The 26,580-nt window shown below is 40.6% G+C and overlaps 1 protein-coding gene across 1 annotated transcript; it reads right to left on the reverse strand.

Annotated features, from left to right (window-relative positions):
* etfdh (electron transfer flavoprotein dehydrogenase) lies at positions 1 to 26,133 on the reverse strand. The gene is made up of 13 exons (XM_036126912.1): positions 25,894 to 26,133; positions 25,137 to 25,295; positions 22,592 to 22,821; positions 21,861 to 21,942; positions 21,258 to 21,376; positions 16,867 to 16,944; positions 14,105 to 14,251; positions 12,665 to 12,805; positions 7,683 to 7,826; positions 6,886 to 7,054; positions 3,731 to 3,913; positions 1,915 to 2,136; positions 1 to 544 (listed from the first exon to the last, which is right to left on the reverse strand). Exons 1-13 carry the CDS (start codon positions 25,922 to 25,924, stop codon positions 381 to 383), a joined length of 1,869 nt encoding a protein of 622 aa, XP_035982805.1. The 5' UTR covers positions 25,925 to 26,133; the 3' UTR covers positions 1 to 380.
* Positions 26,134 to 26,580: the final 447 nt, after the last annotated feature.

The raw sequence follows: 26,580 nt of genomic DNA on the forward strand, positions 1-26,580 counted from the left end.
TGTTGGGTAATATTTTCTTTCTGTGACATCAGACAGTATTTCCATTAGTGGCCAACAGAAACCCTCAAACATTAATTTACAGTTTGTTCAAGTTTTACAAAAAATCAAACCGTTTCTGTTGATCAAGCACTTCCTGGTTAAATGCTAAAAAAAAAAAAAAACCTCATCAGGAATTAAAATGCCCCACAGAGCTCAACCCAGAACCCATCGGTTGGACTTTACGTTCACATGGTCCGGTTTTCTCAAGCTTAATAACAGACTTTAAAATATAAAGTTGTACGTTCTGCGCCCTCAGGCGGCTACATAGTTAACGGTTCATACTCCAGGCCCATAGCGACAGCTCTCTACTCCTTAATGCGGAATACGATTGGTTCAAAAGTTCACATGCCGTTGTAGGCGGGGCCGCCGCCGCCCTCCGGCACCACCCAGTTGATGTTCTGGCTGGGATCCTTGATGTCGCAGGTCTTGCAGTGAACGCAGTTCTGGGCATTTATCTGTAACCTCATGCCGTCTCCGGTTTCCACAGGAACGTACTCGTACACACCTACGGGGATGAAGGAATGTTTTAATCACCACAGTTTGGGTTTGTTAGACAAATACCAACATTTAGACAAAGTAAAGTGGGAGGAAAATGATACAATATGGGTGCATTGGACCCTTCTGAATCAGTACGTCGTAGAACAGCCTTTACGCTACAATTACAGCTGCAAACCTTTAGATTGGAGTGAACGAGCGCAGATTCTCAATTTGGATTTAGGTCTGGACTTTAAATGGGCCATATGGGCTGTATGGCTTGAAAATAAAATCTCCAAATCTGATTGATTTATTCATTTTTTTACTTTCTCCGTTCGTGCCACAAAAAACTGTTTTAAAATGTTGCTTTTATTTCAAGCCTTTCATCAGGGACTTGACCTGAATTCAAAGAACAAAAAAAAAATCCAAGCCGTGAAACAAGATGGCCGCCCTGAAAATATATCAAAAGTTTTGCTACTAGCCGTATTACGCAATGAGCTAAAAACAGACTTTGCTTGTTTATCTTCAAACTAATTTTAAAAAAAGGTGAATGATTAAAATAAAATGCCTCATGGTAAAAAAAAAAAGTTTCCTCTTAGTATCTTGACGATTTATTTTCATAAACATATCTTGGGGATTGCTGCTATTATCATCATGGAAGCCAAATGAATGCTCTGGCAAAATAAAATCCTGATTTTATTGTATTCTTCGGACTACAAGTCCCTTTTTTCATATCTTGGCCAATCCTGCGACTTATATTCAGGTGTGTCATCTCTATCTCTATCTCTATCTATATATATCTATATATATATATATATATATATATATATATCTATATATATATATATATATATATATATATATATATATATATATATATATATATATCTATATATATCTATCTATCTATCTATCTATCTATCTATCTATCTATCTATCTATCTATCTATCTATCTCTATATATATATATATATATATATATATATATATATATCTATATCACATTTAAACGGTAATTCATATTAACCAACATGAACCAAGACGTAAACATTACCGCCTGTTGCCACAAGAGGGCGCTCTAGGCTTGTGAAAACTATATGCTGCTCCTGTGCCACTTAAAAATTGAGACATTAACTTATAGACAACAAAGTCTGAACACAAGTTTGTTGTTTCGGTGTTTCAGTCTGCATTTACGCAGCGGAGCGTTAGGTGGTGCAGCTTGAAGGACGCAGACTGAAACAGAAACCTGTTACTGGGCTGTCCCTGAAGCTAATAGCAGCTAGCGCTAGCTTACAGCCCTGAAACATCCATGTCGTACTGTTAGCTTAGCACCGTTACGCTCATGGTCTGACTCAGGCGTTTACAACCAAATTGTCCTGAAGCGGCTAAGAGCAGATTTACCTGCAGGGCAGAAGCGCTGCTCCGGCCCGTCGTAAATGGCCAGGTTCCTTTCCACGGGGACGCCGTCGTCCTTCAAGGTCAGGTGTGGAGGCTGGTCCCCCTCGTGGTTGGTGCCACTCAAGGCCACGGAGGACAGCAGGTCAAAGCTGATTTTGCCGTCGGGCTTGGGATACTCGATGGGTTTGCAGTCTTTAGCTGGTTTCAGCTGGTGAGCATCCAAGCCTGCCAGAGAAAGAGCTGGTGAGGAAATGTTGACTCTATCCGACCTCGGAGCGCCCCGGAAAACACCGGCGCCGTCCGGACAAGGCCGGTCCGAGTCCAAGAGGATAATCACAGCGATGAAGTGTGCCGTTACACTGCATGTGACGCTCTGCAGCAATTCCTCTACTGGTTGAATTCTGAGGGAACTGCTTCATTTCAGCTGTTTAATTAGCAAATCAATTATAACACTGATAAATGAAAGCTTTGTGGAACAGAATTGTGGACCTGCTTTAAAAGTACAGTAACCCCATATTTTTATGGGCGGTTTTCCATAAATGACTGAATGCAGCGCGGCATGAAAGCCTTCAGCTTCCCGCTCTGCTGAGGACGTTCATGTTGCTTTTATACTTCAGCCGACCGGCAGCAGCAGATACTTTAGTTCATCCACTCTGGAAACTTCACACTGGACCCCAAACAAGTTGCATTATGTCCCTTTGCTCCCCTTCATTCCGATGAAATGCACATTTTAAAGCATGTGTGTCAAACTCCAGGCAATTTATGCAGCCCTCAAGAGCCACAAAAAATACATAATGTCATAAAGTAGAGGCATATATCCTTTTTAAAGAGTATAAAGTGGCTAAAATTGTGCCTCCTGTAGCGAATGTTGATTTTATCTTTTAACTGTGTAGTAACAGCATCCTGCCACTAGTTTTCCCACAACACATTAAAACAACCCAGAAATGTGCAAAAAGCAAAAAACTCATGCAGAATGATGATTTTAAAGTTTAACTTATTCCAATATCAACTTGTTTTTGCAAATAAACTGTTTAAACTGGGCGTTAGGGTGCATATTTTGTGTTACTGTGCATTTTATTTTTTACATTTCCATGTGGACTGGAATGAAACTGTGAAATCAAACGTATCGTGTATACAGGTGCAACCGGCCCTTTTAATGACTTATGATGCCAAAGTGGTCCAATGTAGCAATTAGTTTGATACCCCTGTGTTAAAGCAACAAGTCAGTCCATGTTAACCCTCGACCAGGTCAGACTCATCTGCAGCTTTGTAGCTGCCACCTAAACTGAGCATCAATTCATGGTTATGTAGACTTTTTCCTTCCACAGAACTTTCCACAACGCTCAGCAGTCAGTTTAAGAATGATGTTTTGATCACAGCGTCACTGGGCGCCAGATGACAAAGTGCTGCTGTTTGGGAGGAAAGCCCATTATATCTAAAAACACATTTGGCTAATTGATTCCTTTAATGGCTCATTTCCTTAGTGGCCATGATGCTAAGGCTTGTGGACAGTTTTTGAGACATGATAAAAGACAATTCTCAGCAATGCTATTATGATTAAACATTTTTCTGAAATCCTACATCAGGGCTAATTTCCTTTTAGAGAAACCAGATAAAGATAAATACATTTTTTATTTAAGCATATCCATTTATTAAGGAACACTTGGCCTTTGCATTTAAGCAGCAGAAAACAGTTAAGCTTTTATATCTTTCAGATCTTTATATTTCATTCCCTTCCTGCAGTTTTCAGCTCTGCTGCTTTTTGCCAGTAATCATCAGTAGTTTGACTCTCAGCCCAGCACAAAGGGACGGTCCTCACCTTGGTGTTTGAGCGTCCACGGCTCTTTTCCCCGCAGCATCCAGTAGAAAATGCCGGTGTACACCATACCGCCATAAAGGCCAAAGTAGTTGTGGAAGGACGGCCGGATGTTCCTGACGGCATGCAGCTCTTTCCACACCGACGACTTCTTCAGGTTCTCACTGTACTCGGGGACGTGGAGCCCTAGGATGCAGTAAGGGTTAAAACAAATATAATCAATGTTAGTCTGTTTTTGCTAACTTAAATTTCGAGGAAAACGTTTATGGCAGTGGTTTTATGATGAAGTAAAGCAGGTAAACGGGTCCAAACTGGGCTTTTTTCCATACCTGTCATCTTAAGACCCGACTCTTCTACACACAAGCAGGTCAGATAGGATCGAGCTGCCGTTGGTTGACTTCTACTGCGTTACATTTGCTTTAAAAGTCGATCCGTGTTCAGACTTTTTCCCTAAAGTGCTGATAAATTTATTTCTACCTCCAACTTTAACAGCTTTAATGTGCAGAGCCGCCATATTGACCTGTGCAGTCAGGAGGCCTCAGACGGACGGTGTCTTCGTGGCGTTTCCCACTGAGGAACTCACATTACTCCTTAAAAATAATTGATTTTTACTTTTCTAAACTTTGTATTTTTAAGGCCTTCCATATTTTGTCATCGTGCAAAGCAGAACTAACCATAAAAGTAGTTTTATTACAAATTCTACTGTGAAGTATTATTCTCTGACACACTTGAGTATTTTTTTTTTATCTCGACAACTTTCAACCTTAACATGTCCTTTAGTTCTCGCAGCTAAATGTTCGGCCCGTTATTCTTCAAAGTCTTCGCTCAGACATTTTTATTGATATTTCAGTTCTTTGATTGATGCAGCTGCAGTGTGAGCGGAAAACTTTTGTCCCATTTGTCCGCTGCCGTCACGTCTGCAGACTCAACCAGCCAAACTTTTCAACGCCTCTGAAATATTCTCAGTTATACAAGCTCAAATTTAAAGATGTAATATTCGAGGATGTGGAAAACAACATGTGCCAACAAGCAGGCTGGTTTTGGCAGAACCGATGGACCAACGCTGTCCTTTCTATGGATTTAAAGACCTCCACCATGAATTCTTGGTGCTTTGGCTCATCAGTACATCAGGCTGATCATCATCAATCAGAGAGTTAAGATGGATGCAGATCTTTAACTGCTGGAAAATCTTTATTCTTTCCATTTGGGACAGTTGGCCAATTAAAGTGTTCTATAAATAAAGTTTTTATGTTAAAGCATCAGTTTATAAAAAAAAAAAAGGATATGATATGAGTAGGTTGGAAATGAATTACTATATCTGAAAAAATCAACAAGGATGCATCTCAATAAAGTAAGAAAACTGATTATATTTGATGTTTAATTAACTGAAAAAGCTAAACTAAATTATGTGATTTTCCAAGATTACTGCTGTTTTTTTTAACCGTAAACAACAATAATTAAGCGAAGATTAAAAGATCATGCGTATTCAGTGTAAATGTGAGTTTTTCTTTTTGAGCTGCTTTACTGAAAGAAGCAATTAAGGAAGTTTCATTATTTTAGATAGAAAGAACTGAAAAATAGTTTTGTGAAGAGCTAAATGTACCTTTTTAGATGGACTGTGGTTAAATGTCACACACCATGTCCCTCTGTGTTGTTCTCCAGTCTCTTGTTTACACAGCCGGGCCGGCCGAGCGTGCATGTACGCGCACGTGAACAGCTGCTACTCAGGGCTTAGCCCCTCCCTGCCCAAAAAACCCTCCGCCAGGCACAAAATGGCGGAGAGCATGCCCAGCGGATCAAAACGTTCTCTTTCCAACAGCATTATAATGTTATGAGTTCTTCTTCACTAGATGTGTTCCTCTGAAAGCTGAGGCTGTTCTGCTGTGTTTTTATCCTTTGCAAATATGCGCACAGGAAGCAGAGAGAGAGAAGGGGAAATGGGTGGCGGGTTGCAGCTGGAGCAAGGGAGGCTCTGTCCCAATTCAGGGGCTGCATCCGTGGAAGGACCCCGTCTACGTGGACCGGGTCCTTCGTGGACCACGAAACAGGGACCAGAAAAAAAATCGGCTGGTGAATTGAGACGGTCTAGCCTCCACCAGCCGTTTCTTCAGTAAATAACTGTACACGGTTTCTTTTTTTCCCCTTTACATATTCATTATGGCCTACAGTCTTATTTAAAATGTTGCTTTATCATCTTTCATTATGTTCTAATTCATTAAATCAGGCAAATGTTTAACTTCATAATCGATATGAGAAATATCGTTTGTGTAATTTATTAGTAAACATTTTGTACTTAAACGCTAACCCACTAACTTTCTGAGCGTAATTCATTTTATATGTAGAAAAAAAAAAAAAAAAAAAAAAAATTATATATATATATATATATATATATATATATATATATATATATATATATATATATATATATATATATATATATAATAATAATAATAATAATAATGTAACCAAAGACTGACGTCAGATATCTGAATCATTTCTCATAGCGGAAAGGCAACAGGAATTGGAAAGCAATGTGCCGGGAGATAAGGTGATATTCTGGTTTAACATAAATTTTTGCTTAAAAGCTTTTTAAAAGTTACTTTTATGTCACAGAAAGCTTAACATATTCAACTCTATTCACATCTTTTCACCCTCCTCCACCGTTGCTGTTTTCGGTTAAAATGTTCTGTTCAACCCGCAATGAATCATGGGACAGGATTAGCAACGAAGGACACATCAGACCCATCCTTCAAATTGGGGAAAGGAAGGATACATTTGAAGGAGACTTTGAAGCATTCATGAATTGGGACAGCTTTCGTCGCAGCTCTCTGACGTAATCAACCTAGAAATACGTCCTTCGAAGGATGCAGCCCCTTAATTGGGACAGACCCGCAGAGAGAGGCGTGGCTTGATATGCGTTTTGGTCTCCAGACAGCGTACAAGCCCCACCTAGTGGTGAAATATGGCTTTTTGCTCCATGAAGGAAGTTCACTTGTAATAATATTCCTCATCAGCCGAGTCTTTCGTGATGTCCTTAGCCTCCTGGCTCTGGCTTCACTAAGACCCTGCACTCAGTGACACCCTCTGGTGGGGTCAATAGAAATGAACTAGAGAACATCTGCAGTCTGAATGTCTAAATAGGAGCTCAGGTGCCGTACCTGCAGTCTGAGAGTCCAGGTCCTCTGCAGTGACTTTGGGGAAAATGGCCTCGGCGGCCAGGATGCCGCTCTTCATGGCCGTGTGGGTGCCTTTGATCTTTGGGACGTTCATGAAGCCGGGGCTGCAGCCAATCAGCAGCCCTCCAGGAAACGTCAGCTTTGGGATGCACTAAGGTAGCAACACAAGGAAGACCAGTGGCTAAACATCAGAGGCTGCTTTTATTCATCCTTTTCTTTAAAGAAACTAAACATGAACATTTAGAGAACATACCTTTTCTTTAGTCAAAGTAAAAGTTTTTCTAGACAAGCTGTTAAAGGTTTCATCTCAGAATTATCAAATGGATTGTAAGCAATAACCTGTTAAAGCTCTTCGTTAGCAAATTAAAAATAGTAAAAACCTGGAAAGCAAAACTAACAAATTCAACGTAAAAAGTTGCAGAAGCCATTTAAAGCCTAATTTGACAAACACAAACAAAACACCATAACAATGCAGGAGATTTTATCTGGGGTTTGTTTTAGTTACAATCATGCAGCAAGAATATTTTTATTTTTTTAATGAAATTTGAATTAATTGGTCGTCATGCAGATGGCAAATTAACCAAATGTAGAAGAACTCCAGTTAACAAACCCAGATGGAGAAACTTTTCCAACTTAATTATGTCAGTACATCTGGCTGCGCACCTGAGACGCTTGGATCCGGTCTCTGATATTTAGATTTAGTTTGTGAAAGATAAAATAAAAACTGCTGACGGTGGCTTTCCTCCCTGATTGTGGCAAAGTGAGGAGAGCAAACCCACCTGAAATCCTCCCTCGTTTAAGGCTCGGGCTCCGTAAGCAATCCTCTGACCTCCCTCCAGCGTGGACGCAACGAAAGGATGATGTTTCCATCGCTGAAACTCCCTGAAAGGACTCAAATAAGGATTGGAGTAATCCAAACCAATCTGCAATAGAAACAAGAGGGTTTAATAGGGTGTTTTCACTGACGTCACTGGCCAACTTCCGGTCCGCCATATTGGGTGGCACACTTCCTTATCTCTAGTTGTCTTACACGTATTATCGTATTGCGAATGGATAAGTATGCCAGCACGCTAGAGCGACCAGATAAGGACGTATATCTGAGGAAATGTTCCGTGATCGACCATATGGACCCGTATGCCCTCCACGGTGCCTTGTTTAGCCGTAATCCAGATGATTGGCCAAATGTAGAGCACGGCGACATAGTGCATTACCTGGTGTTCAGTGAAAACCCTCTGCACACTCTTGAGGAAATGAGAGCTTACAAGGATCTAGAGCAGGGATGGGCAACTTCCATGATAAAGAGGGCCACATTTTTTTCAGCATGACCATTGGAGGGCCACATGACCACGCACTTCAAATATTTGGATATGAAAGACGCTACAAATTATTCTCAATAAGAACAAATTTTAGATTAATTTATATCTGTATGTTTACTGCACCAACATATAACGATTTTCTGCATATAAATGCATTTTAATATGTCCTTAAGCAAAAGACAAACAGTTTGCTTTAAAAAAAAATTGCAAAAAAGGAATTTAAACTCCATATCAATGCATTCAGGAGCATGGGTCATTTCAAATTTACAAGGAAAGAGGCATAAAACGGCACAGAACTTAACTCAAACAATAATGTGTCTATCCAGAAACTGTGTGGGCTTTCTTACAATACTGAATGCTCTATAATTGTATTTCTGTTACTTTTTGATTATGCACATCTGTTAGCTTTTTATTCTGAAAAATCTAATGTCCCATGCTCCTGAATGCACCATAGCTTTCTGACGCTCACGAATGCATCACACTGGTCTGTGAACGCGGTGCTGCACGTTTGATCTTCTGCTTAAGACAAAGCTTTGCAGTTTCAAAACTCACGTCGGCTCTCACGGTTTATGTTGTGTGTGAATGACAAGAGACCAAAAAAAATTCCCCATGTCCATACTTCTTCCCATTTTGTCTGAAAAATGTGACTTTCTCGTCATGTTTTCCCTTTATTCCACTGCTAGTGGCCAGGGCTCTTGACTTTCTTCCTCGCTGTTGCAAAGCGGCCCATGCCCGCTGTTGGGTACGGCCCCCTATCGGTCAAAAGTATAATTACATTTTTTTTTTATCATTATTAAATTATTATTGATCTATTCGCGGGCCGCACTGAGTGATGACGAGGGCCGTGTGCGGCCCCCGGGCCGCCAGTTGCCCATCCCTGATCTAGAGGCTCACAACCAGTTCACATCTGGTTATGTACATCAAGGAAATCGCCATCATACGTGGACGGGTGAGTTTTAATAAGATGGTAAAAATGTAAACAATCCGACGCAAATGTGTTGCAAATGTGTTGCGAAGGCGCTTGGCTGCAAGGCCGATCGACGCCGCTCGCGGCTTTAATTATTTAAGCAGAACAATGACCAGTGCAAAATTAAGTTGTATTTACCGTATTGGCGCCGGTAGGAGCTGCAGATCATAAAGCCAGCAAACAGTGGGAACACAGTAACTCGTTCAAAGGTAAGCTGCGCTCAGACGGGCTGGCACATGCTAGTTTAGTAGCTGCTAACCGCCAGTGCTAACAACCACTCGCGCATGTAATGTACTTTTAACTTGCTGCTATGTGTTTCAAACGTTTAGAACACACTCTCATTGACATCGGGATACTGTGGAAAGTTATGTTCGGTCTTACAGCCGCGATCCAAGCGAGCCGACGATCTCTTTATCTCTGTAACTCGTTCAAAGGTAAGCTGCGCTCAGCCGGGCTCTGGCTCATGCTAACCGTTAGCGCTAACAACCACTCGCGCATGTAATGTACTTTTAACTAGCTGCTATGTGTTTCAAACGTTTAGAACACACTCTCATTGACATCGGGATACTGTGGAAAGTTATGTTCGGTCGACTTACAGCCGCGATCCAAGCGAGCCGACGACTCTTTGTTATCTTATCTCTTGTTCTCCGTGGTTGCGCCTCCAGGCAGGAAAGCGGTGGAAAATTAATCTGTTTCTATGTTTTTCCCATGGCGATCATGTGTTGCGCTGTTACAGCCCACAATACAGCAACGGTTTACCATGGTTGAAATCAAGTTAAGGTGAAATTAATCAAATTAAAACACGGCTGAGAGAGGGAGTACAGTATGCGGTAGTAATAGGCAGTAGAGGCGGCGGAGGCAGTCAACACGACAGCCGCGGAAAGTAATAAGTCATAACGCCCAAGCCCTATTATTAATATATTCTTCTTATATGTTTTAAATACTTAACAGTTAATTACCTGTGACAAAGTGAGCACCGCAGACTCTGGCGTATTCCAGCTTAACACCGTCCAAATCGGACCTGGATATCCGTGTCAGCCATAGGTGACGGCGTTGTTCAGACAGCTGTTTTTTTTTTTTTCACACTGATTCACTATTACGGCTGGTAGGCGATAGAAAGCGTTGATCTCCACCTCCACGGGCCGTGCAACCAACCATTAAACACGTTTTCCCCATTGTTTCCTTCCAATACTGCCTAAGGCGTCATACAACGCAGGTCAACGGTGCGAAACGACTGCCACCCAATATGGCGGACGCGCTGAGTAGTCACGTGAGCGTGACGTCAGCTGAAAACCCCCAATAGACCAGTTCATTGTTATTGTTTTGATGCGGGTTTTTCGCGCATGCGCGCCGGACCGGTAGGCAAAAGACGAACACAATGGCGGACGCAAACAGAGAAACTGACGAGTTCTCCGCGTATTTTTCTTCTTTAGATAACGTACTACAAGATCGTTTTAAGAGTAAGTTGATGGTTGATGGTATCAGATTGCCAGATCCACACAGCAAAAGCCTGAAGGGACGGAGCGAGTCTGTGAAATGCTGGCCAAGCGCTCCGTACCATGACATACAGCTGCCTTATAAACACGGCAGGCCAGTACAGACAGAGAGCACGAAAGCCCCTTAAACCACTGGACGGCTACAATTATTTTAAATCGGGAAAAAGGCTCCAGCAAAGCCCGCGACGCCATGAGGGATTAAGCGGTCAGAAAATGGATGGATGGATGGATGTTGTTCACACATGTTTGTGCAACAGCACAAAGCGGCGTCGGACACAGGCCGCGTCTCAGCAGAGGCCCGGTAGGTTAAAAAAAAAAATAATTTCACTACGGATTATTTAGGTGTTTTTGTCTTGTTAAAATGGGTGGCGGTGTCGGCGACATTGCAGCGTAAACACAAGTACTAGCGCCCGTGAACCGGGGCGTAATGGCAGCAGCAGCTGCTGTAGCCCCTGCTGCTAGCTGCTGCTAAAGTCCCTCATTTAAGGGACTTTAGCTGCTACTAGCCGCCCCGGCCCGGCCCGTGTAGCCGGGCCGGGGCGCCGGCCCGTGTAGCCGGCGGCGCCGGCCCGTGTAGTGTTTACGCAGCAGCCGCTGGCTGCTGCCGCAGCCCGTGAACTGGCAGAGCAGCCGCTGCCTGCTCCGCCGCTGCTGCTTGGCTGCTGCTGCTACCGCTTCTCCGGCCCGTGTAGCGATCTGTGTACCCTCCGCCGCTATTTAAGTAGAACAATGACTAGAGCAGAATTAAGTTGTATTTACCGGAGATGAAGTGTAGACTGCAAATTCTGTCGTAGTATGATCGCTCCCCCAGTCCATTGGGATTATCTGCCTGCGCTCTTTTCATTGAAAATATCCATTTCTTTCTTCGTCCTTTCTCCTTCGGTAAACGACAGAAACGTACATCCAACGATTTGAAATGCCTCTCTGTGCAACCGGGAGCACAACAAGTCGAAGGCATTGTTTAGATTCCATAAATAAACGAAGTAAAAGTACGCTCTAAATCACCCGTTTTGTCATGTAGTAGACGAGAACAGTACTGTTTTCTGCCTACCAGCGGGACCCGGATGTAGCGCTGACGTCACGCGGGACGTCACGCGTGAACTACCCTATTAGTAGAGCCTCTGCCAACCCGTCAGGTCCAACTTTTCCCTCACTTTATGCGGCGAGTTTACTCTGCAGAGCAATTTCACATCTGCAACAGATGTTTCCATTAGGGCTGAACAATTAATCGCATTTTCAATATAATCGCGATTTAAAAAAAACGCAATTTCTAAATCGCAGAGGTCAGCAATTTTTGGCTATGTAACAATTAATGAATTAGACACGTCCATTAGGTGTCGGTAAAATATTTAAAGTGGGTTTGCTCCACATAGAAAGGGAAGACAGTTGCAGCAGTGAGATAATCTAATTTTATGACCTGTTTTAGAGTTCATATAATCATATATAGCATTAAGTTCTGGTCAATCAGTTTAATACATTGTTGGACATAGAGTGTAACCAGTCAATCAATTAAAAGCTGTTCTCTTGAATAATATTCTGATTAATAGAAACATTAAAAGTTCTTGTTTTAAATAGTCCTTCTTTACAAAGATCTTTTTTTAGAGAACATTTTTGTTGCTTGTGGTTAATGCAGAGAAAAGTCAAAATTGCAATTTTGGTTGAAATATATCGTAGGCAGAACGCAATCATTTGCGCTCCGAGTTTAGATGCTGTGGGTCTTTTAGCAACTAATCCGCACGGCGAGGAAACAAATTGATTTGTTGTTTGTATATGTTTAAAAAGACATGAGAAATTAAACTGGGGGAAAAAATAAATAAATAAATCGCAATATTAAGGAAAAAAAAAAAAAAAAAAAAAAAAAAAAAAAAAAAAAAAAAAAAATCGCAAATAGATTATTTTGCAAAATCGTTCAGCCCTGGTTTCCATCGCCCCCGTCAGGCCCAGGCGTCGTTTCCACACAGGTAGAGGAGGAAGGCACTCACCACGAAGCCTAAGGCGACCAGAGGCTCTCCCTCGTTCAGGTGATACAGGAAGGATCCGCCGTACGTGTGTCTGTCCAGGGGCCACCCCACAGAATGCTCCGCTCGGCCGGGTCGCCACTTCTTCTCGTCCACCATCCACAGCTAGAACAAAGAGGCGAAAGGTTACCAAGCTTGAACGTGCATCTCGTTTTCTCTCTGTGGGAAAACTCAGGAGCGTGGAGGGGTTGTCGTCTCCGCTGCTACAGGGGATGAAAACGAGGATCTGGAGCGATTCAGGCAGAAATCATTTTCACAACCAAGGTTTAATTTTTTACCCCTTATACTTCTATGCAATCAGAGTCCATCCCCTAAACCAGCTGTGGAATAAGAAGACACTAACTTTAGCTTCAGTTTTTTTTTTTACCAGTGCAGATTTATTACCAGAAGTTAACATGTTTTCTGATATTTATAAGATCCACTGTGGTCTGCCTCAGGGCAGCTCCCTCGGCCCACAATGTTTTATTCTGATTCAAACACCACAGATATATTAACTGTACTGGAGAATTAAATGGGTTTACTTGTGAAATGGGTTAATAATGTTAATAATATGATTTTAAACGTTAGCAAAGCTAACTAAACAGTGATTGTGTAATGACCTTACAATGAAGAGCTCTGTTTTGGAGCAAGTTACAAATATTAAATTACTTGGCATCACAGTGGATCATCACTTGTCATGGTTGTATCATATTGGCAATATCATTGGTAAGATGGACAAAGGTATTGCTGTTGTCAGAAGATGTTCCTCGTTTGTTTCTCCAACAGTTTGGACAGACGTTGTACAGTCTTTGGTTAGAATAACGTTCCATGTTATGGTCGGCTGCCAACAAATGAGATTTGTCAAAGTTGCAGGTGGTCCAAAATAAGGCGGCTCGCTTAGTGTTAAATGTCCTTTTATCTACAAGTATTACTGAAATGCACCGCACTTTATTGTGGTCTCTACTGAAGTTTAGGTTACAGTATAATTTATTTATTTTTTAAACAAAGTCATACTAACAGGGAGACCTGAATCATTTTATGAAAAGCTTATTTATTCTGATCAGATATATACTCATTTTACCAGATACCCATCAGGGACTAAATTAATTATAAACTGTGCTAAGACAAAGTTGTTGCAAAGATCTGTTACCTAATAAGTTACCTAAAAAACATTAGAGATTTAAAAAGCGTACTTTAAAAAAAAAAAAAAAAAAAAGAGCACTGAAATCTAACGTTTTAAATTTAAGTTTAAATACAGGTCTATGTATGTAATTTATAAAATGTGATGTTAGATGATTTATGTGCGTATCATATTTTAAATTTCAAATTGTCTTAAATGTGTGTGAACAACTTTGTATTGCTTTAATTGGACCCTGAGAAGATTAGTAACTAACGAGGATCCTAATAAATAAATAAACAAATTACCTCCTTCAGGCCAATAGCGTAAGTCTGGGGTTCACAGTTCTCCCGCAGGTTGAATTGCTTGTAAAGCTGCTTGGCTAAATGGCCGTGGCAGCCTTCTCCAAACAAGGTGATCTTGGCGTGCAGCTCCATTCCTCGCTCAAAAACATCCTGAAACAGGGATAAAAAAAATATATATACATATATATAAATCAGAGATAAAAACGGGAAAATGTTAAACTTTTATTTGGTCAGGAAGAACAATAATATGCAGACATTTTTACAGGGAGTTTCTGTGATAGATCAGCAAAAAGAAACTGATTCATTCAAGTTGGAGGAAAGAGATTAATCATTTTTAAAATTGTTAAAAATGAGGTTTGCATGCATTTGTTTTCAGCTCCCTTTACTTAAAATACAGCACAACAAATCGCCTAAATAATGAATACAAGGAGTCCGTCCATCCGTCTGTGGAGTTTAATCCGAGTATAAAAAAAAAGCTTTTCTCTCAGCGTTTTTAAACCCATCCTCCAATAATTGAAAGAGTAACTGAATGTTTTCACCAAACTAAAAGCACATCTGCCTGAACAGGATGGCGGCTTCATGCTGTGGGGGGGACGCCGTTTTTTTGCTGAGGTAAGAGACGTTGGTTGGGATGAATGAAGCTAAAATACAGGACAATCCTGGGGAAAAGAAACGGCCAAAGGCTGCAAATAACTTGGGGGACGGGCAGAGGGTCAGCGTAGAACCCACAACCTGAATAAAAGTGACGGTAAAAGTACAGGATAGTGCTAGAAAACGGCTCAGACAAACCCGAAAACAACAAAGAACTTGAAAGTTGATATCCCCAGAAGCTCTTCATCGCATCTGACTGAATTTGAAAAGAGAAAAAAAAAAAAAAAAAAAAGAGAAAGCTAGTAGAGACGAGCCTGAAAGGAGCTGCAGCCGAGACGGCAGCGTAGAGGGGTTTAACAAAGCATCGACTCAGACAAATGGGTCAGACACACATCTTTCCCGTTTACGCATCACTTTGTATTGTTCCATCTCATAAATCCGTTTAAATCCACAAAAACAGCAGCGGTGACACGAGTTCAACACCAGGGAACAGTTTTTCAAGGCGTGGCGTGTTTCACCTACATCTGGAGTGATGTTATAACGTTCTGCACAGAAAGATCAGAGTCCTGTGCTTCTTTTGACCTTTTTCTAGTGTTGTGAAGTTTAGGCCATTAATACTTTAAGAATCCCTCTACTGATATTAAACCATTAATATACCATATTATCCCAGGAACTGGTCTCTGTGCTTTTATTAAAGCGTAAATGTATTGCTTGCAGGTGTATAAATACCTAAAAAAGGTAAAAAGCTTTTCACCACTGCTTTAGTTTCCCATCAAACAGGAACACTGACTGGATGAGACGATCATTATTGAGGCCAAACTGGTCTTTGTTATAATTAAGCAAACCTTCAGCAGGTTCTGCTGGAGCTTCATCCCCCAATGAACTAACAGGTTGTTCCTTTCCACCATCGCCACATGCTTGCAAAGTTAGAGGCTTGATGCAATCGCCCTTGTTTCCCTAGATAGGCAAACCTTTCATTAATCCTCAAAAAAAAAAAAAAAAACTGAATTAAAAGCAGGACTAAATTGGAAGATATGTCCTGTTTGAACTGATCTGATTATAGTTCTTGGATCTAAATCTACATTAAACTGGACTCAGCTGAATAACCACAGACTTGCATTTAAATAACAATCTAATGCAAACGCAACAGCTATGAAAAGGTGTGTATAAATCTCCCGTCACAGTTTCTACTGTAGCCTTGTTTAACAGGGAAAAAACTTCTGCCTTTGCACAACTGAGCAAAACTGAGCTGTCATGAAAGAAGAAGAAATCTTTCACTGCAAAAACAGATCTAAAAATAAGTAAAATGTTCTTAAAATGAGTGTATTTGTCCTAGATTTGAGTAGTTAATAAGATTATCTGCCAATGGAATGAGTATTTTTACCCCTAAAATAAGATAATTAGATATACTGCACTTTAAATAAGATGAGTTGTTCCTATTTTAAGCGCAAAAATCTTATTCTATTGGCAGATCATCTTATTTACCTGCTCAAATCAAGGAAAAATACATTAATTTTAAGAACATTTTACTTATTTTTAGTTCCGTTTTTGCAGTGATAATGGTACACTTCAACAAAATTTGTCTTCTGGATGCAACTCATCCCTTAAAGAACAGGGGGAGCAACACGGGGCCAAAAGTCTTGCTCAAGGACCCTAGTGGCAGTGGGCGGGGATTGAACCGGGTACTTTTAGCCTTCTCAGAACGCCGGGGCGCTGCTCTAACCACTAGACCACCGCTCCCCAGAGACAGAGAAGACAACCAAAGTCATCTATTGCAGGTAAGGGATTTTTTCTATCGTGAATATAAAAGATATCCTGCTAAAAGAAAAGGTCAGGGACAACGACTGAACCTAAACTGTGTTAAAACAGCAGCAAATATTCAAAGAAAGACTTCAGGAAGCCTCGAGGCAACAGAGAGAAATAGAAATCTGCCTCCTCTGTCCCCAGACTTATGAGGTGTGACTCAGGGATTTGCTTAACAAACGTACCATTTTCTCACAACACAAGAAAATTATCAGACTTTCAACAAAAGGAGTCAAATAAAAGTACATTCTTGAGGTTTCAGAAATGTGAAGGCACGCCACGTATGCGGAGCTTAATTTATACAAACACCGCCGCCGATACCGTTCAACAGAGGGACTATTCAATAACGAGCTCGTTACACGGTACATTACCTTCGGCGAGCCGTCCTTGGCGATGCCGACGTCATTAGTGGCGATGCCTTTAACGCTTCCGTCCTCGTGAAATAGGACCTGAAAGTATAACGCAGAAAATAACCACATGAAGAATGAAGGGGAGGCTGGATATGCCTTCATAAAAAAGGTACATACACTCAGGATTATTAGATAAACCCACATGATCATTTTAGGTTTTTAGGTGCAAACGCTTGGCTGAATCGTAGCAAGACAGGAGGAGAAGTTTCAGAATTATAATTTATAAAGTCAGGCCTTTTTCAATTAAAAACGGAGAAAACACACAATTAAAAAAAAACAATATTTAATCTACCGCTCATAATATTTTGGAAGCGTATTCTAAGTCTCCAACGTTTACATTTGTGCATTTCTACAAATCTTTGTCGAGCTTTTGGAGCCAGATTTCTTCAGGTCTCTCACACGTAAAATGCTGCTCGGTCAGCTTGTGATCGAACGACTGAGCATCCCTCCGCCTTGCCTTGAAAAATCTCCTGGGCTGCTTTCACCGCTTTGAGTCGCGGTCCAGCTCAGCAGAGGAGCGTCGTTCAGTGCGCTCCGCTGAATTTGGCCGGCTCTGACGGTGCGTCCCTTCAGGGTTCAGCTTCCCGCTTCTGTCAGAGGATCAAATGTGACTGAGCGCCATCTGGAAGCCATCTCCCTGCATCGATGTTAAGGTCTCGAGCCTTCGCTGTACTTTCATCTTTCTGCCATTCAGCCACAATTTGATCTCAGCGCCGCCAGAACCAAGAGCAATTTACCACGACCGGTCTGACATGTAGAGACGAGAAGCACGGGGAGCTCTGATATCTGGGCGGCGCTTGAAGTAGAGGCGCTGCGTCGCCGTATCTAAATGAGCCAGTTGAGGATCAGGATGCCATCGAGGAACACCTTGAGATCCCCCAGAAATCGCTGGAGAGTTTGAAGTCTGGGTTTCTCCCCTGGACCTGATCTGGGATAAGCGGAAGATGACGGATGAATGGATGGGTTCAATGGGTTTCTTTTTCTTTAAACGATAAGCAAAGTTCCGCCACCAGGGGTGCTGTTGAGCACAGTCTGCGGACCAAAACAATATGGGTGACAAGCTACAGACTTAGACATCTTTATTTGTCATTTTGTATGTACAGAGTGCATACAGAACGAAATTTTGTTGCATAAAGCTTGTAATTAAAAAGTAAACAATTGAAATGTAAACAATGCAGGAGAACAGCATCTCTGCTGTCAAAGCGCTCAGAGCACTGAGCTCTACACCCTGAGACGCAAGGTCCGTGTTAATCCTCATTTTGTCTCTTTCCTTATCCGACAACTTCTTTACCAAATACTTTTTTTTGTGGTAATAACGGGTCCAGATCGTCTTCAGTTGAACGTTTCAATCTGTGTCAAACTCAAGGCCTGTGGGCCGGATCCGACCCGTCAAGGCAATTTATCCGGCAACCAAGAGCCAAACAAAACATATGTCATAAAATAAAGGCATATATCCTTTTAAAACGTATAAAGTGGCTAAAACTGTGCCTCCTGTAGCGAATGTTGATTTTTTTTTTTTACTGTGTAGTAACAGCATCCTGCCAATAGATCAACAATCCAATTAAAAACAACCCAGAAATGTCCAAAGAGAGAAAAAGTGATGCAGAATGATGAGTTTAAAGTGTAACTCGCCACAATAGAATTTTTTTTTTTTGCAGATAAACTGTATAAACTGGGCTTATGGTGCTACTTTTATGTTACTGTACATTTTTTATACTTCTATGTGAACTGGAATGAAATTATGGAATCAAAAGTATCATCTATACGGGAGCAACCGGCCCTTTTAATGACTTCATGATGCCAAAGTGGCCGAATATAGAAACGAGTCTGACAGCCCTGCATTAGCTCATTAGTATGAAATGTCCTATTTTTTTTTTAATTAAAAACAACTTTACTGATTTCGTTGAGTGGTTTGTTTTTTTCCCCAAAGGTGAGATGATTATAAATTAACTTACTGATTTTTATAAACTGGAACTGGAGATCCAGTTTGTAAAGAGAGCATCTGCTTAATATAAACAAAAAAACTGATTTAAAATAAACATTAATAATTAAGTCATAAGATTTGTTTGTAAAAAAAAAACGTTTTGGGACATTATGGATTACGAAGAAACAAGTAAAAAAATGAATAAATAAATAAAACCCGTTGGCTGTAGGGTTTAATTATGTAAATAACATTTGAGTTACAAGCATATAATAATAATGCAAATTAACTTTATTTTACTGATTTAAATCTGTTCTCCATCCTGTGGTCCTACTTACTGCCTGATAGGCCTTGTGTGTATTTTCTGTCTTATTGAATGTTAAAGCCGACCTTTAGCATCATTACTGACATATTCCGTTCCTCAATAACATATTGTACTTTTTTAATTGGCTGATATATATACATACACCCCCGATAATATTGGATAAATGCTCCTTCACAAAGTGCAGAGATCTCAAAGGCTTTTTAAACACAATAACAAGATTCTGCTCTATGATCTTTAGTTTAATTACGGTTGGATATTCGACCGCACTTCTTGTCAGAACTGATAGGAATCACTTAACTTGGTTGATTTCCTGCCACGGATCTCGTTTTAAATGCAGTAATTAAATATGAGCTAAAAATAGTGGGCGAGCCAGTTAATGCAAATTGAGGTGGAAACGTTCACCTTTACCATCTGTTTTAGAAAGAAAGGCAGAGTAAAAAGTTTAAAGAGCAACTTTCCACCATCATGATATGACTCATAAAAGTCCCACAGGAGATGTAACTAGAGGAATATTTGTTGTTTTAATTTTATACAGGCTGACATGTTCTGAAATAACAATATTAAATATATTTCCACAAAAAAATCTGTTCTAGGTTTACTAGCAAATTACATTTAGGAAATAAATACCTCACCATGGGAACAAAATGAATAAAATGCAGGGATGAACCGATAAGAAAATCTGGGTTCATATTGATATCTTGATAATAATGCCATTATGGTTGCTAACCGATGCTCAGTACATTTTATATTTATTTCCCGACCCTTTCGGTACGGGGTAAGATAACTGTCAATATAAATGAATGCGTAGGCATCTGAATCTGTAAATGTAAGTCAATAAACGTGAATATGTTTAAGATTTGTGTTTCTTCCTGGTTATCAACTTATTCCTGTGGCATCACATGCTTCCTCTGTGAGAATAGGAGTTTAGAAGTTACGATTACAAGTTACAGAGTTACAACTTTGCAAAAATACAAGTTGAAATCCCAAATGTACTATTACAAATCTACAACCCATGAAGAAGCTGTTTTACTTTCCGTCCCACTGGCTGGTGGTAACGCCCTTGGATGTTTTTTTTTTTTTTTTAAACCAACCGCCATTAAACAAGAAGAGAAAGAAGATGAAGAAAACGCTGCTTTCATTCTCACAGGTGAAACATCTGTAGCCACGTGTCATTACTGGTAGATTAAGTAATGGCTTCATACCCGTAAATTTGTGATTTGTACTTGTATTTTTGCAAAGTTGTAATCAATGAGAATGCTATACACCATTCTCACTTATTGTTTTTCTTTATTATTATTATTTTGTCGGCGTCTAACTACTCCCGCATACTTCAAGCAATCTCAACAATTTTGGTGTCAAAACATTTGGCTCGTTCCCAGCATGCCTGCTATGTCTCATGGTTATGCTAACTTTTACACTTTTTAAAATATTTCACTTTTTGTGCGATTTTTTGGCTGTTCCCTTTGAAATCAATGCAAATTGCTTCAAATTCTTCACTTTCTTCAAATTCTTCCAATTCTTCTAATTGTTCTTAATCTTCAAATTTATCAAATCCCTTCAAATTCCTAATTTTTTTTTTAATTCTTCAAATCTGATATGAATGTTTTCTGCATCTTCTGCTCAATCATTCTGCAGATTAGCATTCTCACTCGCTGTTACGCAGGAACAGCTATTTCTAGTTTTATAACTTGTATTCTCACAGATGAAACACCTGATGTCACACAATGTATTCCCGTTTATTGACTAACGTTTACAAATTCAAAGACCTATGCGTACATTTATATTAACAGTTATATTACCCCATATTTCGATATTTCTTCCCTGCTTAAGTTAAACAACCCACAATCCAGCACACATGATCAAACAAATATCAGACCCCCCCTGACCTCTTCCAGAAAAGAAAATGATGGACGCCATTTAAAATGAGTTAATAACAGTTCAGTTTTACTTTTCCCACCGATACAGACATCTTAAAAACGGCCAACATTGGCCAACAGTGAAGTTAATGCCCACTTATAGTGCAACCCTAATTAAATGGTTTAAAAACATTAAATGAGACTAAAATATCTAAAACCAATTTGATCAAAAGGAAGTGGGAGATCTCACCTCAGCTGCTGCGTAACCGGGGTAAAGCTCCACTCCCAGCTCCTCAGCCTGCTCCCCCAACCAGCGCACAAGGTTTCCCAGTCTCACGATATAGTTGCCATGGTTCTGCATGGGCAATCCTGAAAATGTTTAGATAAATCAGACACATATAATCATCTTTGGAGTCACAATGTTTTATTCGCTTGTTCCAGAGAACTCTTTCAGAAAGGAGATTTGCTGCTCAAAGCCTCTTTTGTTTTTCTTCCTTTTACGACACCAAGTGGAAAATATCTGTGCATGAACCAGGATCTCCTTAACAAGTCAGATATATTCATGAGGTGCACCACTGAAGAATATTTCATCTTTTGCACATCAATGTAGATACGCGAAGTCTAGAAAATGCAGGTAGGAACATCCCGCCTGTTGGTTTTAAATGCTCCACTTTTCAAACTGCTTGGAGCTTCTTTGTGTTTTACGGAACAAAAAAACACAGCGATACGTATAAATCTAGGTGTCGAGTCCCAAAAATATGAACAAAGCTCGCCTCCAGCCTGACTAATCGTGCCACAAACAACGGAGTCTTATCGAAATCAGGAAACAAAGGAGCCTGAGGGAGGTTTTTACCTGGCAATATGGGGACAGGGATTCTGTGCTTCTCCGTAAAAATGCTGAACACGTCTTCTGTCACCGGGGTGTTCAGAGGTGCCTGAGGGACGAAGGCAGTACATTCTTGGATACATTTTCTACTTTACAGATTCATTAACAGTTTAATAAGCTTGTCAGTGTAAATACCATACAGCCTATCAGGAGTGAGACGGTTCATAAGCTTATGAGTTAATTACAATGTGTAAATCACTCAGTGAAGTACAGCCTGGTGACCAGAGTCAGACAATTTTACTGTTTACTTTCTGATCTGTGATTGAAAAAAGTAAGATTTTTGTAATGATCGATGTGTTACAGACCCACTGGGTTAGAAAATGTTGGTAATTTGAATCTCATAGTTGTAGTAGAGGTCTACTAACGCCACAGGGACGATTCAAAGCGACTGCAGCTTCCACTCAACAACGCTAACCACTATTGGATGTTTCAAATGTAAATTCTAGCTTCTTTTTTTTTTTTTAAATCAACAGTGAGCTGTGGGTTGCAGAGGAGTAAAACACAGACTGCTCTCACTTTTTACTCATACTGTGACGCCGCCTCTAGTCACACAATGTCTGATCTGGTTGCTGCATCTCTAATTACTCTAAAGCCCTCATAACGAGAAGAACGACTAGAAGCTCCTGTGGTGACCGAGTCCTAAACTATGCACGGCATCTTGATGGCTCAGGGGTCAAAACACAAGTTGAGATACTTACCCCTCGTTCTTTCCAATCAGGAAAGAGCTCAAAGAGGGCGCCGGGCTCCAAACAGGCTCCGGACAGCGTGTGGGCCCCGATCTGAGGGGCCTTCTCCACCACGCACACTCGCAGCTCCTTCTCTTGTTCATTGGCCAGCTGCTTCAGGCGAATGGCCGCCGACAGACCAGCAGGGCCGCCGCCTACTATCACGACGTCCGCCTCGTCTGCAAACCTCTCCATTTCGATGCCTAAGAGAAGAAATAGCAAAAGTGCATGTTTGTAACCATTACATCTATAGCTGACTTATTAAAATTACGGAGTAAAAAACAATGTGAATCCTGCTAGAAAAAAATAATAATAATTAATCTTTATTGATCTCACAATGGATAAATTCACTTCTGCATCTTAACCCATCCCCTGGGGAAGCAGTGGGCTGCCACTTCTCCCCAAAACGGAAAAAAGGGTAACATAAAGTAATTATAAACCTAATTAACACATAAACAGATCTAGATAAAGTGAATTAATGCCATGCAAATAAAATGGGATCATAGTAAGGTTATCATTTCTAATACAGCTGTAGTTTGGCTCACATTTTAAGATTTTTCACCCGATTTTAGTTGGTTTAAACAAACTTGTTTAAAGTAGCTGACTGGCCGTGTGCAGAGAAAGGTGGAGGAGGGAGTAATAGTGTGTTCCTCTGTGCTGCATAAAGCCAAAGACAACTTTTGACACCCAGGTCCCGTATCCACAAAGACTCTTAGGACTAAAAGTAGCACTAAGGCTACGTTCACACTGCAGGTCTTGATGCTCAAATACGATATTTTGCTGAAATTGGCTTTTTTTTTTTAAGGTGGACGTTCATATTACTATTAAATGCTGCTGTCTGAACGGTTTAGGGCTGCAAAGCGACCCGCGTGCGTAGATAAGAGGAGATGTGACAGAGCAGCGCACTGTCTGCAGAAGTACTGGTGAACATCATTGTTTCTAGAAGTGTTCAATAGCATTTTGTTTAAAAATAGAAAACTCAAAAAATTGTGGGTGAGTGCGGCTACCGACCGGCATCTCTCCTTGTTATTTTTAGAAAGCTGTTGAGCAACGGGAGCCGACAATATCAAGACCACATCATAGCGAGATGAAGGTAAGAAGAAAGCAGCACAGCTGTTAATGAACTTTTATGGAGCGCTAGCTGCTACTACTGTGTTTGGATGTTTAGTGAGAGACAGGGGAGTGATGTGAAGGACGGATAAAATGTAGCATGACTGGTCAGACAGCAGACGCTTTAAAAAAATAAAATAAAATAAAAAATAAAAAAAATAATATGATCCGCGTACACATATGGAAGTGGCAAAGATCTGATTTTTTGGGGGTGAAAAAGACAAATATGGGTCACATATGGGCAAAAAGACCGGATTTTGGTCGCATTTCCCTGCAGTGTGAACGTAGCCTTATTTACATAAACATTTGTACAAAATGATGTCACTACATTTATTTCATTTGGCTAACTTTCATCATCATGGCACACTTTTCAATCCAGTCTGATGGGGTTAATTTCTCTCCATTGATTACAAGGAGCACATTTGTGGGTTGTTCTTGTTTTGCTTCTTGTATCGACCAATCACAGCTCTTAGAAGACAGCGTCACATCTAGCAATAGGGCCAAGATAGGAGAAGATTCTGAGAAACTTTGTGTATAAAAGGCATAGATCTGTCTCTGGTATCTTATTAAAAAGAGCTTTGAACCACAGGAATAGTATGATGGAAAACCTAACACCTGTAACCAGCTCAAGTCTACTGCCAAGCACCTCTAACCACATTTTACACCTATTCTCTAACTACTTTAAAGCTCCTGTCTTTACTTCCTTACGCTGTCCTGGAGAAAATAAAGAGTTCGCACTGATATCGTTCCAGGGATCAGGTTACATCATTTATAGACCAGATGAGATGACGATCCCTTGACTCACAAAGCAGGTCACGGATAAAAACATGAGCTCCTTTAGGTCGAAGGTTGAACCCGAATCACTTAAAGAAAACATTTTCAGGAAGTGACTTTAACAATAAATCGGTGGCCGAGTGGTTAGAGCAGGGCGCCTGTGTCCTGGGAAGGCTGCAAGTTTCCCGGTTCCAATCCCACACACTGCAAAAATTTAACTAAAAATAAGTACAATTTTCTTAAAATTAGTGTATATATCCTTGATTTGAGCAGGTAAATAAGATGATCTGCCAATGGGATGAGATTTTTGCACTTAAAATAGGAACAACTCATCTCCATCATCTTATTTCAAGTGCAGGATGGCTAATTATCTTATTTAAGGGGTCAAAATACTCATTCCATTGGCAGATAGTCTTATTTACCTGCTCAAATCTTGGACAAAAACACACATTTTAAGAACATTTTACTTATTTTTAGGTCTGTTTTTGCAGTGCAGACTTCCACTCAGAGTCCATGAGCAAAACCCTGAGCCGCAGATAGCTCCCTGGGGGCCGCCCAGGCACATTTCACTGGAATGCACAACGTTGCACTGGCAACATTATTCTAAATAAATACAGGAAATGAAAGGCGTTACCTTCCCATCGTGAATCTTTATCTCGGGGATGAATGGTGTAGTGTGTGGTGATGCGGGGCGCTGACACTGAAGAGCAGGTCCTCCTGTGGATGCTGGTGTAGAGCTGGAGGGCTGCAGGGTCTGTCTGTAATGTTCTCAGTGCCCTGATGCATCTGTGAGCTGCAAGAGAGGAGACAGGTTCAGTTAAGACCGGTTCCGACTGGTGGGGATGGGACCACGTTGACCACTTTTAACTGGGTGAGAGTGACCCAAACCGGACCTCCTCTGAAATAAGCTCCGTGAAACAAGAAAAGAAAACATGTGAGCTGTTATTAGGCTAAGCAGAGCCCAAGAAGAAGCTAATGTTGTTAGCAAACAGCTACCAAACAGATCTATAAAGCATCAGTTTTGCTTTTTTTTAAATGCAAAAACAAACATGCTTGATAACTTTACAGCGTTAATTCATTAAGACAACCAGAAAATATATATTTATAAACCCAAAGGGGATTTTTTTCCCCAATTCCATGTGACCTAACTAACCGAATGAACTTTCACCTACATTAGCTTTACGCTAGCATGCTAAGCACAGCTGCTACGTTTACCTTTTTTTTCTTTTCTTTTTTAAAAACAACTTTTAAAAAAAAAAATAAAGAAAAATAGACTGAACTATCTTAATGATTACAGAAACCGTTAACGTTATTTAATGTTGCTTGTTATTTTACATAATATCAAACTAAATCGCAGCCTTTCAGCCTGCCGGTTAAATTAGCTTCCTTACCTTTTCGTGTGTATCTGCTGGCTGGAAACATCCTCGGTCCGCTAGTGCTAATCCGACACAAGGCAGCAGCTCCTCTTCCAGAGCCAGGCGAGGAGAAGCCGTCCTCTGCTCACAGAGAACCCGGGTCCGAAGCTTATGCAACTCACCTGCCTGCCAAAGCTACAGTGACCGCAGAAACTGCCTTACAAAACCCGTCTCATAACGCAGACCGTGACGAGCGTCACAGGCTGCGCCGCTGCTGCGCTTACTCAACAGATTCGGAACTGCGCATGTGTAGATCTGTAAGCGGCGCAACATCCGGGGGCGGGTTGAAGACACGTGAGTTTATGGTATAGAGATCTAGCATGTTTTAGAGAGGGAGGGTTCAAACTGTTTGCTGTTTGCTTTTTATTTATTTTTATTTATTTATTTATTTATTTACAAACATACAAACATACAGTTACATAGAACAATAGACAGGAGCTCTAATAACAAAAAGAATAAATAAAATAATAAAAAGGAGTGTACTTACACTATTCTTTGAAAAATCTTTCAAAAATATCCGTGGATGTGGTGCTTTGTTTAGAATCAATTAATGTGAGGGATTTCATGTATTCTTTAAACCCAGACAAGAAACATTTGAAGTTGGGGGATGTTTTGGAATATTTACATTTGTGTATATGAAATTTACCATACAAAATGAATAGG

Source organism: Fundulus heteroclitus, chromosome 23, assembly GCF_011125445.2.
Source record: "Fundulus heteroclitus isolate FHET01 chromosome 23, MU-UCD_Fhet_4.1, whole genome shotgun sequence".
Lineage (NCBI taxonomy): Eukaryota > Metazoa > Chordata > Actinopteri > Cyprinodontiformes > Fundulidae > Fundulus > Fundulus heteroclitus.